General features: G+C 51.6%; 1 protein-coding gene across 1 annotated transcript in view; it reads left to right on the top strand.

The window, feature by feature from the left end:
* The window catches only part of TG (thyroglobulin), a gene marked incomplete at its 5' end in the record, with an annotated part of 239,460 nt that overhangs the window by 203,245 nt on the left and 18,654 nt on the right, over positions 1-17,561 (top strand). The window contains 2 exons of the mRNA XM_082601181.1: positions 735-902; positions 15,079-15,260. Of these exons, the coding sequence (XP_082457307.1) occupies positions 735-902; positions 15,079-15,260 (350 nt within the window). The remainder of the gene's footprint in view (positions 1-734; positions 903-15,078; positions 15,261-17,561) is intronic.

Here is a 17,561-nt window from a genome sequence, read left to right as displayed (position 1 = left end):
AGTGACACAGGTAAAGGGTCTTGCTGGGACCCTGGTGGCACCCCATCAAGCCACAGCAACATGTACTGAGCACTGTGGTCACGGCTGCAGTGGAGCAAGGCCAACACGCCCTCTTAGGCAGGACAGTTGTGCGCTTCCTTCTCCAGCCTATAAAGACCCTGCTCACAGCCCCCAGTCTCTCTGGCTGGCCCTGATATTAACAAAGGGGACTCTAGCAGGAATAACTTGTCATCTGAGCTGACACTTTAATCCCTTCGGCAATGAGCCTGGACTTGCAGACCCGGCGCAGGTCTTATCCTTAGCTCCTCCAAAGGTGGGCTAATCGGATGGTGGCTAAAGCTGGTGAATTTCCCTGTCATATCCTGCCTTTGGCCACCACCTCCTCCTCGATCAATATCTCTTGCTTCACTCACTCAACCACAGGCTCAGGCTTACCCATTCTTCCCTGTGGATCTGTTGTCACTTTGGTGGGAGGCTCTGGGATGCTCCCCTAGGGACCAACCACTGCTCAGAGCAAGACTCACCTTCCCGGCACTGTCGCCTGGTGTCCTGCCTGGCTGCTGTCTGGCCACGTTACTCTTATTTCCCAGTAGAGCTTTGGGTAAATAAGCAGCACTGGTGTTCATTATGGTTAAGACCTGATTCAGTGAAGCAATGCAACGGATTATTCCAGTACCACTTTTTTAAAGGACAAAGTCCATATAAATCACGACACCCCTTTGCACCTGATGCAGCTCCTGGCCGTGAGTGGCCCTTTCCACTACTGGGGTCCTGTGGTCGATGGCCAATACCTCCAAGAAGCTCCAGCCCGAGCACTGCAGAGAGCTCCACGGGTGAGGGTGGATCTGCTCATCGGGAGTTCTCAGGATGACGGGCTCATCAACAGAGCCAAGGCCGTGAAGGTAGGTGGGAGGAGGCCTCGGGGCCCCTGCAGGGTGCGGCCCAGTGACTCTGGACCTAAGTCTGACCTTGGTCAAGGGTCATCGACTTACTTGCTTATTTTCAAAACAATCACTGAAAAACTACATGTGCAAAGGCTCTATAAGAAGTTTGGGAGGTGGTAGTGGTGGGTGGGATTCAGAAATAAGACACCTGCCGAGTTGTGAGCAACCCAGACACATCCACAAATTACAGCTGGGAATGAATCACCATGGGAAACTGCCAGCAGGGCTGACCCAGGAGCTCTGTAGCTTCAGGGCTCCAGGCCGTGGGTACCGCTGCTCCATGAAAGATGCTTGTCCCACGGAGGCTGGGAGAAGGAGAGGCATGGGGATGAAGAGAGTCCTGGCAGGGAAACCCAAACACTAGCCTTCCAAGCTACCGAGCTTCCCAGCCATCCCAGGAAAGTGTGGACCAGGCACAGGGCAAGAGCAGCTTTGTGTGGCTTGTTGGAGACACAGCAAAGTGCAAGGGACTTGTGAGGTCATTTATCTGCCTGAGCAGATACTTCCTGCTCAGCCCAGAGAGGCCATCACTCCTCACAGGATGCAGCCACCCAGGAAGAGGCCGAGCACACTCCCCCCTGGCCCGCCCACCCCTCCTTGTCAAGCTGCTCCTGATGGGTCCTCTAGGTCATCAGCCTGGGCTGGTGGCCCCAGCACATGACACAAGGTGAGGACACACACACTCAGTGTAGGGCTCTGTCTGGCTCTGTTGAGTATAAGGCAGTATCGTTGGAATTAATGACACCAAAAAAAGAATCATTAATGCAACCAAATGGGGTCTTGCACCCTTTGGATTATGCTATTCCCTTGGGTAATCTACCTCACTTAGGGGAATCTATCTTACAGCAATAAAGCACCACTTTGACATGAGATATATACAAGGGTATTAATCACAGCATTAATTACTGTGGCAAAAACATTGAAAGCAGCTCAAATGTCTATGAACAGGGAAATGGTTGACTAGATGAAGATACACACTATTAAATATGATGAACTTTTGAATATGATGCAGACGGTGAAAAGAATGAACCAGATACATCTTTCCTGGCTTGAGGATGCCTGTGATATGTTGTTAAATGGAAAACAAAAAACTCAGAATGCAGAGGAGTGTGAAATTAAGGTAGCATTCATATATTTAAAAAACAACCAACCTGTGTATATCTATAAATATGTAAATGTGTATAATTGTATTTATTTCTATGTGAAAGGATAGTGCTGCAGAAAGATACACAGCAAGCAATTAACATGGGCTATCCCAGGAGGTGTGGCAATGTGAAAAAGAATACTATGAATTTAATATTACTAACATTACTAATATACATATGATTACATCACATAGGCATATGTGTGCATATATATGTATATGTATAAATAGAGAGCATTGTGTTGCGTTGTGTGTGTGTGTATTGGGGGGTGGCATAGAGCAGAGCTTAGGTCACTAACAGCTTCCATCCTGTTGACTCACAGCCATGGAGAAGGAACTTTTGCCCCTGATCCATCTCTACATTTTTCTGCCGAGCACCCATATATGACTCAGCCCTTTACTTCAAGGGGCTGCAACTTGTTTATTGAACCAGACTAACACTCAGGAAACACTGAAACAATGCCACTCTCCACCACTAGCCCTGGGCTTTTCTTCTCTGAAGTAATGGGTCTTCAAATTCCCACTACTTTGATCAAGCCCGTCATCAGTTAAAAAATAGTAAGCACAGTCATTTGAGTATAAATTATATACATGAGTACTCTTATACTAAGTGTTATAAAAGATTCACAAAAACAAAAAATTATAAAGCAAGAGAAAGAAACGAATATCCTTACATTTGTGCTGCACTCTCTGCATGCTGCCCGAGAGAAACGATGCCCTACAGCATGGGCAGCATGGAAAGACATGGCCATCGGCCCTGGATCCTCTTCCAGGAAACACCTCATTCCACACTACCCATCAGGGGAGGCTGTGGAAATCTTTGTACAGAAGATACTATATCCTCACAGCTCTGATTCTTTGGACCATGAGCTGGAAATGCATCCCAGCCATCTCCGACCTTAGAGAGAGAGGAAGAACTACATACATTTCCGGGAGCCTGGGGAATCATCCTAGAAGCAGGCCCCAGCAGCACATTCCTATACTCCTCCCACCCGCAGTGGAAGAGCCATCCATCGGGGCTGGGGGGAGGGGAGCTTTTATTGTCTGTCTGGGTGCTGGGGTTGACCATAGGGCAGCTCAAGTTTATATTTTCGGGTGATGCCAACCCATTTTAAGAGGACTGTCTGCGGCTGCCTTGGTGTTTCCTGGTCCTCTCCCAGCAGCATCTTGGGAGTTTCCCAACTCTGCCCTGAATTTCTGAACCTCCTCCAGCAGGGAAGCTGCATCCAGAGGACTGGAAACCCTTGTCAACAATGCAGTGAGTTTCCCTCTGAGGCTTTCAAGGAGATATATCCTTGGTCCACTTGCAAAGAAAGAGCGTGTCTGCTGACAGAGCTCACTGCCTGCACCAGGAGATGAGTAGGAGAGTGTGCCCTCAAGTCCAGGCATCAGAATAGGGAACTGGCTGACTCTTCCTGTCTGACTTCCCTTCTGCATTTATTCTCCTTTGAACAGGCGCTAGTGCAGTCGTTGGGTGGTTCTTGTGAGCCTGCATCCCGCTGGGAACCCACCTAGGTGCTGACTGCTGTGGACAGTTGGGAGAAGCAGGGATACAGTAACAGTCAGGTTTGAGGCCAAGTCCACACCTGCAGTGCCATTACGTGCCGGCCTCTCCTGAACGCGCACCTCCAGCCCCACTCTGTACCTCCCGCCTGGGCTTTGCCCCTGAACTCTAGACTGGGTTAGCGCAGGGTCGACTTGACGTCTTCACTTAGATGTCTCATCGCTTCTCACTCTTAACACAGCCAAAATGAACTGCTGATTCCTCTTATGTCCCCACCCCCAACCAGCTTATATCCCCACTGTCTTCACCATCTCAATAAACAGCAACCCAGACTCCAAACCTCTCTCTCTGCCTACCAGCATTCCATCAGCACATCTATCTTCAAGATGTTTCCAACCCCCTCTCCCCACCCCTTCTGCCATCACCCTGATCCTTGCCATCATCTTTCTCCGGGAGTCTTGCAATGGCCCCCAACCATCTCCCTGCTTCTGGCTTTGCCCCCTTTGCTCTATGAGAACCACAGGGGCTGGAGTAATCCCTTTATGGTGGAAGTCAGATAACGTCACTCCTCTTCTTAAAGCCGTCCAGTGGCTTCAGCTCATGCAGAGGAAAAGCCACAGTCCTTAACACCCACTATCTGATGTGGCCACTATTTGCCCTCTGACCTCGTCTCCTGCTGCCCGCCTCCTCCCGCTGACTGTGCTTCAGCCTAACTGGTCCCTATGGTGTTCCTCAAATCTGCCGAGCACACTCCCACCTTAGGGTCTTGGCATTTTCTGTCCTCCCTTCTAGAATGTTCTTCCCCAGGTAACTTATTCCCTCACTTCCTTCAGGGTCTGCTTCTTTGGAGAGAACATCCTGGACCACTCTGGTGGAAAAGGCATCCACACCCCCAGCATCCTCTCTCCCCTTTATCCTGCTCCCCGTCCTCAGCGCTTGTTCCCCTTGACATGTTCTATATTCGTCTACTCTATTTCTTCCTCCTCTAGAATGTGAACCCCATGAGCTCTGAGACTTTATCTATTTTGCTATCTGCTATATCTCTGGTGCCTACAAAAGTGGCTGGCACACGGTAAGTGCTCAGTGAATCTTTGTTCAATGGAAAGAATGAAATTATGGATCTGACCTAGGAGTCTTCAAGGAGATAATTTATTCCCAAACGACCCTATGGATCAGGGATTATTATCACTAATGCTCAGATGGGAAACGAGTTCAGAGAGAAGCCAGAATTCAACTCCAAAGGCACCCTTTTTCCATCCCAGCCCTCTGGAAGAAGCCAGGCCTTCCCTCCATGAGCTTGTCGTCCAACAATGACAGCATGCTGGGTGAGCACAAACCCAGCTAGAATCAGGGCCACTAGGTGCACAGGACTTTGCAGTTCCACCCACATTCTTCTTTTATCTCAGCCGTAAGGCTATGAGCTCCATACCCACGAACCAACATTTAACACCATTGTACTGAGGAAGACATAGGTTTCGAGAGGTTTAATGATTGTCCCAAGGTCTACTAGCTAGTCATTTGCAAAGCCAAGTCTCCACTGAAGGTCCTCTGCCTCCAATTGGGGGTGCTTTGTGTGCTAAACTCTAGGACAGGGATGGAAATACAGTAGCGCCACCTACAACACCCTACAGCCAGATCATAGCCCAGAGGAATAATCCTCAGCATCATGCCCAACACAGAAACACCATGGAGTAGCGTGGACACCCAAGTGGGAACCGAGCTACCAGCTGCCCTCTGGAGGCGGTACTGAGGTTCCTCTTTATATCCAAACATTCTGCTCACTCGTGCCCTCCAGCTTGCCTTCCCTTCCTCAGCCTCCTCGTGACCTGTATTCAGCGTTGGGTTGTGGGTTTCTCCATTTCCCCCTGGAAGGCTCCAGAGCACCTGAGTCCAGCTGCCATTAGCCAAGGAGAATCCCAGGATGGCACATTCCTGAGGGCCTCCATCCCAGCGATTCCTTTCCTGAATCCTCTGTCCATCCATATGGCCGAGCCCTTCCCACCCTGTCTGTGCTGAGAAGCAGGACATACCAACTGTAGAAAATTTCCACATGCGCCTAGAACAGGGTCTCAGGTGTGTTTTCCCAACACAGAGACCTGTTCATGTAGTCATGGGGACACTTCACAAGGTCACTTACTATGTGCCAGATGCTGTGCTAGGTGTCTGGGGGCATCGATACAAATTAAATTCCTGCCCTCGGGGAGCTCAGTCAAGTAACCAAATAGAAAATGGGCAAAAGTAAGTAACTAAAATGCAGTTTGATACACACTATTTGGAGAGATGGTCGTCCTACTGTAGGACCTCAGGGCAGTTAGGGAAGGGGGGGGTGTCACTGGACCCGCAGTGGCACTGCCAGCAGTAGTGACCCAGTGACGAAGGAACTGACCAGGACCCTGTTCCCCCAGCTGCCTGTCAACGGAGCGGGGAGAGTGCCTTGGGTGTCCATGGACTGTAGTCAGGGGTATTTGAGTTCTCCAGAACCTGAGCCTCAGTTTCCCTATCTGTAAAATCGGGAGATTATTAGTACATATCCTCATAAAGATATTGAAAGAAATCATACATGCAACAATGTCTGGCAAATACCATGTGCTCGATAAATATTAGTTTTTCACTTAATTCTTTAACTGTACTACTATGGTCAGTATCCAAAGCCATTGTCCCCAATCCAGAGAATAATCCCAAGAAAGCAGGAATACAAAGGACGCACAGTCACTAAATCACCTCGCCTGACCTGAGCCAATTTTCCAAATCGTGGCAGATGCACACACATGCTTTCTCCTCATGCCACCCTACATCAGTACCATCCAGAGCCCAACCCACAAACACACACCATCCAGCTCCCTGGGGGAAGTCACAGGAGGGGTAGACGTCCCTCCCATCCCACGTGAGCCCCCGGACTCACCCGTCCATCACATCAGCGGAGACCCACTAAATTCCCGCAGCCCTAAGAGGTTGGGTAGGGCTTCCAGAGATTCCACGTGAAGACCCTCACCCACTTACCACCCCAAGCCATCTATGGCCCACCCAAGGAGTCTTAATGACACCAGCAAAGTTAACCACATACCCGTGGAATATCAGCGCTGCCTGAGATGCCTGGAAAGGCTCTGTTCGCAGAGAACGATCTTATTTTCTGAAGTAGCAGCTTTCTGTTGAAATTCTTCATCAGTTGCCGTGGTGGGGATTTTTCCCTCTCTTCTCTCTCTCTCTCTCTCTCTCTCTCTCCCCCTAACTGGTGAAACTGACAGTCTGCCTACATTAACCGGGCATTAATTTGCATGATCAAAAGCAGATTTGTTCCAAGAGGCAATGCTCTTCCTTCCCCTCCAAAGCACAAGCATCTCCAAGGAAGGCGAGAAAAATCAGAATCGCCGCCGCTGAGGTGCCCCTGAGCTTGGCCAGGAGTTGGCCTCATCCAGGAGCAGGTGGGATGGGGGCCCTTCGGAGAGTAGGGAGGGGAAGGGCAGCCTGCCTGAGAGTTGGAAAGTGGCACCTGGCAGCCCCAGGCGCTGGCACAAGCTCCAGCCTGGGAAAAGCAAGCCTTTGGTGACAGATTATAGCAGAGGACGGTACAGGAGTCCCAGGGAAGTACATGGATTTCCTGCAGAGAGGGGCTGCTGCACCGAATTCCCCAGCCCTTTGGGGTGGGGTGGTGCGAGGATCCCAACCCTGGGCATCGTGAGGCTCTCTGGAGAGCCCGGGACCTGGAATCAGAAAAATGGGTCACAATTCCTTGCTTTAGCCATGCAATTCAGGCAGGTTGCCTAACCAGTCGGAGCTGCCTTCTCTTTAGGCTTTGAGTGGGCACAGGGTGACCAGCCCTGCAGTTATGAGAGGACTTCTAGGTGAAGGAGACAGTGTCCAACCCCTGAGAACCACGCTGGGACCCCTCCACGCCGGCGCTGTAGCCACCCGGCCCTCAGAGTTGTCACGCACACACGGCACCTCATCTAAGTGTCCCCCGGCCCTGACGCGTGGGATTATCATTCTCAGTGCAGAGGAAGCCAGGGATCGGCGGGGTTGACTTGTCCCCCCAAAACAGTAAAAGTATTTTCTGACTGTGCAGGTAAAAGATGAATGTAGGCTGGATTCATTCTTATATATCCATTCTTATATTTATTTTTTCTTCTGATTTTAAATTAAAAGGAACATTTTATCGTGTACCCCTGCAATGATGGTGGGGTCTGGACACCGGGCCTGCTGGATGGTGGAGAGGTTGGCCCCTTGTCCCGTCACATCCACACCCAGTGGTCAGGGCAGGTCCCGAGTTGATTCGTGCATGCAGCCAACACATACTCACTGAGGGCTCTCCTCCAGGCTGGGGGGAAAGTTGTAACCTGAACAGATAAGGCTCCCGGTCATGGAGTTTCTGTTCTCGGGAGAGGACACAGACAGGGATGCGTAAGCAGAGAAAGGAAGAGAAAAGTGTAACAGTAACGGGAGAGGAAGTGATGCAACGGGGGAAGGAACTTTCGTACAGAGTTCAGGGAGGTGGCTTCCGGTCCTGAGTGATGAGAAGGGCCAGCTGCGGGGCGAGTGAGGCGAGGGGCCAGTGCAAAGGGCTGAGGCAGCGCTGGTCTGGGGGACACAGAAGGCCAGGCGCTGGGAACCCCAGCGGATGATGGAGGAAGCAGTAGGAGAGGAAGGCAGATGTGTTGCAGGGACCTGTTAGGTCATCAGAAAAGTGACTTACTCTACTTGCAGGGGGAAGTTATCGGAAAGTTTTAAGTTAGAGAATGATCATACTGATTCATCTTTTTTTTTTTTAGTAATCAGGAAAATTCACTTTATTATCATTTTTTAAAATAGTTTTACCATACAGATACAACATTGTAAATCAACTATGCTGATTCATCTTTTTAAAGAGTATTCTGGCAGCTCTATGGAAAATTGACTATGGAAGGGTAACAAAGAAAGTAGAGACCAGACTGAGGTCCATTGTGAGGTCCAGGGAGCAAGCTGCTATGTTAAATTAAGGTTAAAGACGTGGTAATAGTGAGAAATGCCCAGATTTGGGATATATCTTAGATCGGCAGCTAGGTAGATGAGTTGGGAGTTCAAGAGAGAGTTCAGAGCTATAGATATGGATTTGGAGAAAAAACAGGAAACTATGATGTCACAGAAAGCCAAGAAAAGTACGTTTTTCTGAAAGGAAGCCAAGGTCAAGTGTACAGTGTCATTGGAAGTAGTGTGAGTTGAGCGCAGAGATCTGACCCCTGGACCTGACAGGATGTAGGTCCTGGGCACCCTGGGTAAGGGCCATTTCAGTGGGGTTAGTGGAAGGCCTGAGTGATCAGAGTAGGCTGAGGGGAGAGTGAAGAAGTGGTCACGTGCTTCCCAAACTCACCCTCTTTCCACTGTATCTCCATCTCCACCGGACACCAACCCTCAACCAGGTTTCATGACCACTTCATTCATTGCCGCATTACCTCTGCGACCTTACCAGGCTGTCCCATGGCAAGATCTGTGTCATGTTTGTTTCAAATCCTCAGGTGCTGGCCAACAGTATGTCTTTAATTTATGCCCATTAAATGAGAGGGTATTTGTGTCTCCACCTACCTCAGAGCTCTAGAGAATTCTGGGGGCATTTGTTCATTCATTCATCCTTTCAGAGTTCACCCGATTGCCTTTGGAGAGGCTGCCCCAGGTCTCCCTCTTCTCAAACTTACAAAGTCATAACCATTTTGCATAACTTCAAGAGTAATCAATGTACGAAAGTTAATTCACTATCTTCTGTGTACAAAGCACTCCTCCTCCAGTCCCCACTCCCCAGAGAACATTGTCAGTGCTTCTGCCCCAGGATGGGAAGGAGAGGAGGAGGGAAAGAGCCCCGATGGGGCCGTAGGAGTGGACAGGAGGAGTGCGTTAAGACGTCCTCAGGAGGAGAATCGACAGGACTGGGGTACCGCAGAGCACTGGGGAAGATGAGGAAGTGGGAGGAATCGGGAAACATCTCTCTTCTAATCAGGTCACTGGGTACTGGTCTTCATCACTGAGGTCAGGAAAATAGGAGGGGAAGAAGGTTCTGGAGGTGAGGAAGCACACATAGGCTGGAGAGGGATTTAGGAATCGTCAGCTTACAGATCATTGTCGAAACAAAGGGAGGAAACGGTACCACCTCATGAGCGTGTGTGGACGGAAGGGGATGAGAAAGGGCAGGGGTGGCAACTGGTGGGGGGGTAGACATCAGCATTTAAAATGGGCAAGACAGCCAGGTGGCGGGGAGGTTCAGAAATGAGCCCGAGATGGAGAATTTTATGGAAAAGGAGATGGGGAGGGTCACCAAGTCCAGGCAAGAAAGAGCCCCAGACGGGGATGGTGAGCAGCGCCGGCACTGGCGCTGACCATCAGTGACCTTGGCCAGCATGGAGGTGGGGGAGCGGGTGGCCAGGTAGCTATGGGGTGAGGGGTGAACTCCCTGCGCTGGGAATGCCGAGGTGGACAGACAGACACCTTGGCTGGCATTTCGTTCTGGGTGGGGGTAGGAGTCATGGAGAGTTGCACGTCGCAGGTTCTAAGAGGGGGGAGATTTACCCAGTGACATCGCTGAACAAGCAGAGGGGAGGGTCCCTAGAGTGCTGGGCAGTGAGTCATCAGCCTCAGAGGGAAGGAGTGTCCCTTGGTCCAAGAAGAGGGAGGGGATTTGGGAAGAGCATCTGGATGGGCCGTGTCCCTGAGAGTAGAGGATGGCGCGGGTGTATGGAGAGCTCTGAGGATCACCTTGGGCTTCCGAGCAGCCTCGTGGGATCCACACGGCAGAAGAGAGGCAGTAAGAAGCAGCAGCTCCTGGGCTCCCTCCTGGGGCCCTGCAGAGCCCACACCCAACACCCGCTTCCCTCCAGTCTCAGCTCCGCTGTCCTCCACGAGGTCCGAGGCCCATCTCATGAGCCCATTTATGATGTCAACCCTCACCAGCCAGTACCCTGTGCCCTCCCCAGCCCTGCTTGTCCGCTTGTGCCATAGTGCTGACCACCACCAAACCTCCTCTGTCACAAAGATTTGTCCTGTGCCATCCCTCCCCCGAACTCGACTAAAAGCCCCCAAAGGGCCAAGAACATGGGCTGTATGGTTCCCCGATGTACCCCAGATGCCTGGAGCTGCTCCTGGCACATGCAGGCGCTTGACAGAAATTTGTTGACTGAACTGTGACTTGAAGATAAAGACCCTGCAGCAACGTGGCTGTCATCCTGTTTCTCAAACTTGGGGTGAACACAAGAACACCTACTTCTAATAATTTACTAACCAGAGGGGAGAGAGAAGTAATATTTACTGTCCCCCATTTGATAATAATTAATTTTCTTTTGATTCTAACATCAGCCCCAGGCACAGAGATGGGTATTCAGTGAACGAACTTACTGTCCAGCAGTGAGTCTTCTGAGGTTGCCTGCGGAGCCAGGTCCAAACCCCACACTCCGTCCCCTAGGTCACAGGCATCCAAGGTGACTGTGGACCCGTCCACGGTCGCTAAATGTTTTCCAGGGCTCTAACTTTTCTATGGGAGGTGTTAAGGGCGGTCCTTTAAAACTGCGCACTGCACCTGCGCCAATTCTTGACGGCCCTTAATGAGCCCAGGCCCAGCAAACCCGCCTCTGAGGCACGTCTTGCCTGTCATTACAGCCTGTGGCTTCGGCCCTGGCTTGGCAGTCACGTGGTGGCCACCTCCCTCCCGCTGCCTCTCTAATTAAACCAGCAACAGCATCTGTGCCTCTGTCCTCGCCAAGAAGGAACAGACCTGGGTCCTCCTGAAAACGGGCCCCTTCGCATGCCCACGCGCCCCCCGGGGGCTCAGATCCGCACTCCAGCCGTCTCTTCAAAATACTGACTGTGGATGCAGCCACGGCCCATCTTGTCTCAGGGGCTCAGATCCCCTTAGAATGGGAAACGAATCGCAATCTTGTGGAAGCAGAACCTGGGCCCCTCCCTTTAGCATTCTAGCCATGGAATTGTTCAGATTGTTGGAGGTACTTCTAGCAAGGCCCAGGGCCTGGTGCCCAGCTGCTCCTAAAAGGTGCCCTCTTGTGGAAAGTGTTTCCGCAGCACCCATGAAGGAGGCTCTGTCCTTTGGGTGAGGTCGTCGTTTTCTAGCAGTGATCCGGAAGAGGAGTTCCCAAGGATCTGGACCCACCGCCAGTGGGACCAGCCTGGATCAGGCCTGGCTCTAAAGCATGGGCTCCCCTGGGCCAGTTAAGCTGCAGACACCTAGCCGCCGACATCATGCTAACAGTGTATAGGTGTCATCCCGTTTAACCTCAGGACAGTTTTATGAAGAGGGTAATATTATTGTGCCCATTGTACAGAGGAGAAAACAAAGGCAGAGAGGGATTCAGTAAGTTGCCCAAGGTCACATAGCTAATACGTAGCAAAGCTGGCATCCAAGCCTAGGTCTTTCCAGCTCTAGGATTTGAATCTAGGAGGTTTGACTTTGGACTTGCAGCCTCACCTGTGTTATCTCTATGAAGGTCAGTGTCTCTTCCATTCATTTGTCCAACACTTATTTCCTGGGCACCTGCTAGAGCCCTGCGTGCCCCTCCGCTGCTTGGTAGTTCTGGAACACTAGGCGTTAAACTGACAATAACAGCACCTGGGGATTCAGCACAGCATCTTGAAGCACCCCAGGGGCCCCTGCCTGCGCCTGGGATGGGGCAATAGTAATCGCTCACAGCTACTGACCATGTGTGCCCAGAGCTGTGCTAAGCCCCTTATATGCAGGTTTCATTGGAATTTGGCAATGATTTTATGCAACCGCCCAACTCATATGGTGATTTTGATACTGCAGTGAAATACACATGCTAAATGTTTGGCAATAATTGGAGTTATGCGAATGGTGACTAATATAATTTTTGTGATAAAATATTCCAAAAACTCAGTAAAGAACAGAGAATAACATAATGCAGGTTTCCCCCTAAACTATTAGTAGGCTGTGAAGTCAATTAAATAGATTTCAGGCAGGCATTTTTGAATAGACTAGATTAGACTAGAATAGACTAGAATCGAAACTATCAGATATATCATGTATGTTAACAGCAATGAGTATGAATGTTATTCGTGAATGTTACTACAGGCATTGAGTGTGAGTGTGTGTGTGTGGATTCTGCATGTATAAAATGTCTTTTTTATTATAGATCATGGTCAGAAATATTTGATATAAAAAACACTGATATAAGAATCACATCACAGGGCTTCCCTGGTGGCGCAGTGGTTGAGAGTCCGCCTGCCGATGCAGGGGACACGGGTTCGTGCCCCGGTCCGGGAGGATCCCACATGCCGCGGAGTGGCTGGGCCCGTGAGCCATGGCCGCTGAGCCTGTGCGTCCGGAGCCTGTGCTCCGCAACGGGAGAGGCCACAGCAGTGAGAGGCCCACGTACCGCAAAAAAAAAAAAAAAAAAAAAAGAAAGAAACACATCACCATTCAGATTTAACAGACATTAATATTTTGCCACATTTGCTTCAGATCTTTTTCCAAGAAATAACCTGTTATAGATAGATAACGAAGATAGATAGATAGAATATAGATAGAATTTAAATGAAGCCCTTTTTGCACACCTCTCCCTGTCTCCTTTCCTCATCTCTCCTGAAGCTGGTGTGTGGCCACCAGCAGACATGCCTCTGATCAGTGATTCCAGCCACTCGTCCAGCCTCTTGGTGAGCCAGGCTGAAGGCAGTCCAACCCAGGACCCCAGAATGTGCTGAAAGAGTGTCTCAGATGGAAGGGGTTGCTTACTGATCATACCCACTCCTTGAATTCTAATCACAGTTCCTGTGTGCTTGGTAATGTTTAGAAAAACAATTTAAACATGTCAGGATATCCTGATAAGCACATGTCAGTGTTGAAATAAGAGCCTAGAAATATGTAAACACACATCCTAGGACCGTACAAGGGCCCAGGGGTCTGGATCTCCCATGCCAGAGCTGTGTCACTGACAGCCCCTCTGCCCCTCGTCTTCAGAAATGAGGAAACTGAGTCCTGAGGGGAGGACATGGCCTCCCCAGACTCTCCCAGGCAGACAGGATAAGAAAGGAAGGAAGGGAGAGGAGGAAGACAAATACCATATGATTTCACTCATATGGGAAACGAACAAATGAACAAACCAAACCAAGCAAAAATAAACACATAGCTACAGAGTAGTGGTGACCAGGGCAGGAGGGCTGGGGAGAGGGCAAAATGGGTAAAAGGGATTAACTTCCGTTTCATTTCCTGGTTCAAGTGTGTGTGACCAGACGGAAACTAAACCTTTGGTGGTGAGTGTGCTGTAGGGTACACAGAAGTAGGAACGGAATGTTGGACACATCAAACTTATATAATGTCATAAGCCAATGTTACCTAGATTTAAAAATAAATCTTAAAAAGAAGAGAGAAAAAAGAGAGTGAGGAAGAAAGAAAAAGGAGGAAAGAAGGAAGGAAGGAAAGGAGCGAGGGAGGGAGGGAGGAAGAGTTATCTCCATCTGGACACACATCCCAGAGAGCTCCCTGCCTTCCCCGCCCATCCTATATAAAACAGCCCTGCCCCCATCCCTTCACCCTGCTCCGTTTCTCTTCATAGCACCTGTCCCGGATGAACTGCACAACTCTTTGCTTATTTTCCACCTCCGCCCACTAGAACTCAAGTCCCTTGAGAGCAGGGAGCTTGATTAGCATGTCCAGGGCTGTTTCCCAGGCCTAGCAAGCCGCTGGCCCTGGACCAAGAGTGTGTCAGTAGAAAAGGGTACAGACAGTGTCCGTACGTTGAATGCTTGAGTCAGTGAATGCGACTGAAGTTAGCTCTCCTAACAAAACCAGGTGACAAGCTGGCTGAGAGTCAAGTGCACGAGCACGCGTGAGACCCGTGATCAGCCTGCAACAAAGGCTTGTGTTCAGTGAGCACTCGTTAGGCCCCAGGCGCCATTTTCAGGGCTTCACGTGTATGAACCCTTTTGACCCTCACCGGGGGCTCCACTGTGTCCACCTTCAGGCAGGCACAGAGGGGTATAGGTGCTTGTTTGTTTTTTTTCAAATGTTGAGCCTTCTTTTAATTTATTTATTTTTATTTTTGGCTGTGTTGGGTCTTCGTTTCTGTGCGAGGGCTTTTTCTGGTTGTGGCAAGCAGGGGCCACTCTTCATCGCGGTGCGTGGGCCTCTCACTATCGCGGCCTCTCTTGTTGCGGAGCACAGGCTCCAGACGCGCAGGCTCAGTAGTTGTGGCTCACAGGCCTAGTTGCTCCGCGGCATGTGGGATCTTCCCAGACCAGGGCTCGAACCCGCGTCCCCTGCATGAGCAGGCAGATTCTCAACCACTGCGCCACCAGGGAAGCCCCAGGTGCTTGTTTAAGGCCACACAGCTGGAAAGCGGCAGAGCGGGGATTCCCACCAGGCAGTCCGGCTCCAGCTCCCACGCACTTCTCGCCATCTTCCACTGCCTCCGAGAGAGAAAATTCTAGACCAACGGCTTGAGCTATGCTCAGTCGGGCCTTTCAGAATCTGACTGGGGAATTTCCATATATTTTCTTTTAAGCAATTTGAGGAAAGTCAAGGCCGGACCAGTAGCAAAACAGCCTTTTACCAGGCGCTGCAGAATTCTCTGGGCGGCGAGGCGGCGGACGAGCGCGTGCAGGCTGCGGCGACCTGGTACTACGCCCTGGAACACCACGCGGATGACTACGCCGCCTTCTCCCGCGCCCTGGAGGCTGCCACGAGGTGAGCCGCCCGGGCACCCTGTCCTGCCTGCACCTCCCCGAGGCCGTGGGGATGCTCAGATCCCCCGGGAGAACCGGGGCCTGCTGCTGCTGCTTCATCTGTGTCGGTCATCAGTCCCCAGTACGGGCTGCCTGCCCGCCACTGGGAATCACGAGGGGTGACCCACCCCTCCTGTCCGTGGTGCTCGCGCGCCATCACAGGGTGCCTGCTTGGATATGCCCCGAACCGAGAAGCTGCGCTCAGCTTGTGTGGATGGAGAGCGGGCGGGGAGCAGTCCAGCAGAGAGGACCCCACCTCCAGCCCAGTACCTGGACCCCTGCTGCCCTTGAGAGCAGAGCGAGGAGAGCTCCAAGGGTGGCTAGAGCCCAGGCCTCGTAAGCATCGGTAGTTTTCAAGGCTCCCCCAGGTGACTCTGCTGGGCAGCCAGAGTTCACCTTCCACAGGAAATGGAGGCCTGGACAGGGTAAGGTTTGTGCCTGATGTCACACCCAGAACAGAAGACCCAGGGCTCCTGAAGCCGTGCATCCCCTTCCCGGGGGGCGGGGTGGGGGGGCTGCCGTTTCTGCACTCACTGCTTATGGATCTTGTTGCTCAAGTTCACCGCTTCAAGCTTCCTTCCCTGGGAAAGTCTGCCCAGGTCCCCCAACCCAAGAGGGGTTAGTGGGTGCCTCCACCCATCACAGGCTCTGCCGTCCCCAGAATGTCCCTCTCAGCACCGTCAAGAGATAGCCAGGATTCCAGTTCTCTGTGCCTGCAGAGCCCCCTGGGATGAGACCGCAGTGGGACTCCAGCTCTCGTGTCACCTTTGAGCTCCTCACAGCCGCTTGACATGTTCTGTTTCCCTGACAGGCCCCCCTCCAAGCCGGGAGAGTGCGGTTAGGTGGTTTCCGCATCCTGTAGCTTCTTTCCTGTCCTCGGGGAGGGAGGTCCACGCTGGCCCTTGCTGTTTGTCCCCGGGGACAGAGCCACTGTCAAGGCTCAGAGGCCTCTGCTGAACTTGACCCTGTTGAGAAGAGATGGACTGAAGGATGTTGAGGCCCACTGTCCTGCTTGGTCATTCCTCCCAGGAGTCTGTGGCTTCCAATCAGAGGGTCGCTAGCTCAGAATAAAACTTTGTACCTCCCCCTGGGATCTTGGGGACCAGGAAGCCTCTAATTTTCCTTCTAGCAGAGAGCTCAGCTTTGAACAAAATAGCCAACACCTATTCCTAGAGGCCCAGCCCCAGACTGGACCTGAAGAACTCACAGATGTCCAAATCCTGGACCCTGAGAGGCTCACAGCCAAGTCGGGACTGGCTTAGATCAATGTTGTAGAAAGACCTCAGGGCTAGAGTTCAGAAACCTATGTCCATTCTTGCCCCAACTTTGCCTGTAACTGTCTTTGAGGACAATCTGTGAACAGGGGCAAGAGCAGGGGTCTGAAGGAGGGCAGGTAACCAAAACAGGCTTCACTGAGGAGGTGGACTCCATTCCTCCCTTAGGCCAGGTCCTCATTCTCTCCTGGCCAGACTGAGGCAGCCTCCACAGGCCTCCCTGCCTCCAGTCTCCTCGGCAAGGCCCGTCCACAGCGCAGCCAGGGTGGAACTCTCTGCAGGTCTGCTCCCACCCCCGTCCTGCTCACCGCTGCTCAGGGGACCACGTGCCTTCATCTGCCCTTCCAGACCCTCCCACCAGCCCCAGCCTCTATGAGAGCCTTTCCTGTAAACCCTGGAGGTGCCGGTCTCAGTCGCCAGAAGAGGGGTAGGAAGCCCTCCTCAGTGATGGACTTTTATGGGGGTTGTCAGAATCTCTGAAGGGTCAGGCCCTTGGGCCCCATTTCTCAGCTGAGGAGATGGAGCATCAAGGAGACGCAGGGATGCTGAGTGGGGTTCAAAACCTGGTGGCCCCAGACCAACAAAATTCGGCCTGATTCTAGCCACACCTGCCTGCCTCTGGGCACGCAGCTGGTGCAGGTCCACACGCAGGACCCCACTGCTGAAAGCGGGTGCTTCTGAGATTTATTCACATCACCCCCAAAGGGGGAGTGGATGTGGGGCTTTGGGAATCTAAAGCAAGGCTCTCAGCCTCCTCCCTGTTGACATTTGAGGCTGGATAGTTCTTTGCTGTGGGGTCTGTCCTGTGCATTTTAGGATGTTTAGCAGCATCCCTGACCCCTTCCCACTAGGTGCCAGTAAAAACCTCCTGCTTGCAGCTGTGACAACTGAAAGTGTCCCCCAGACATTGCCAGACGTCTTCTGGAGCGTGGAGGCATCCCAGCCGAGAGCCACTGGTCTAAAGGTGTCACACACCTGAAACGTCCCTG

Source organism: Mesoplodon mirus, assembly GCF_964341445.2.
Source record: "Mesoplodon mirus genome assembly, chromosome: 16".
Taxonomy (NCBI): domain Eukaryota; kingdom Metazoa; phylum Chordata; class Mammalia; order Artiodactyla; family Ziphiidae; genus Mesoplodon; species Mesoplodon mirus.
This window is presented reverse-complemented; position numbering and strand designations above follow the sequence as displayed.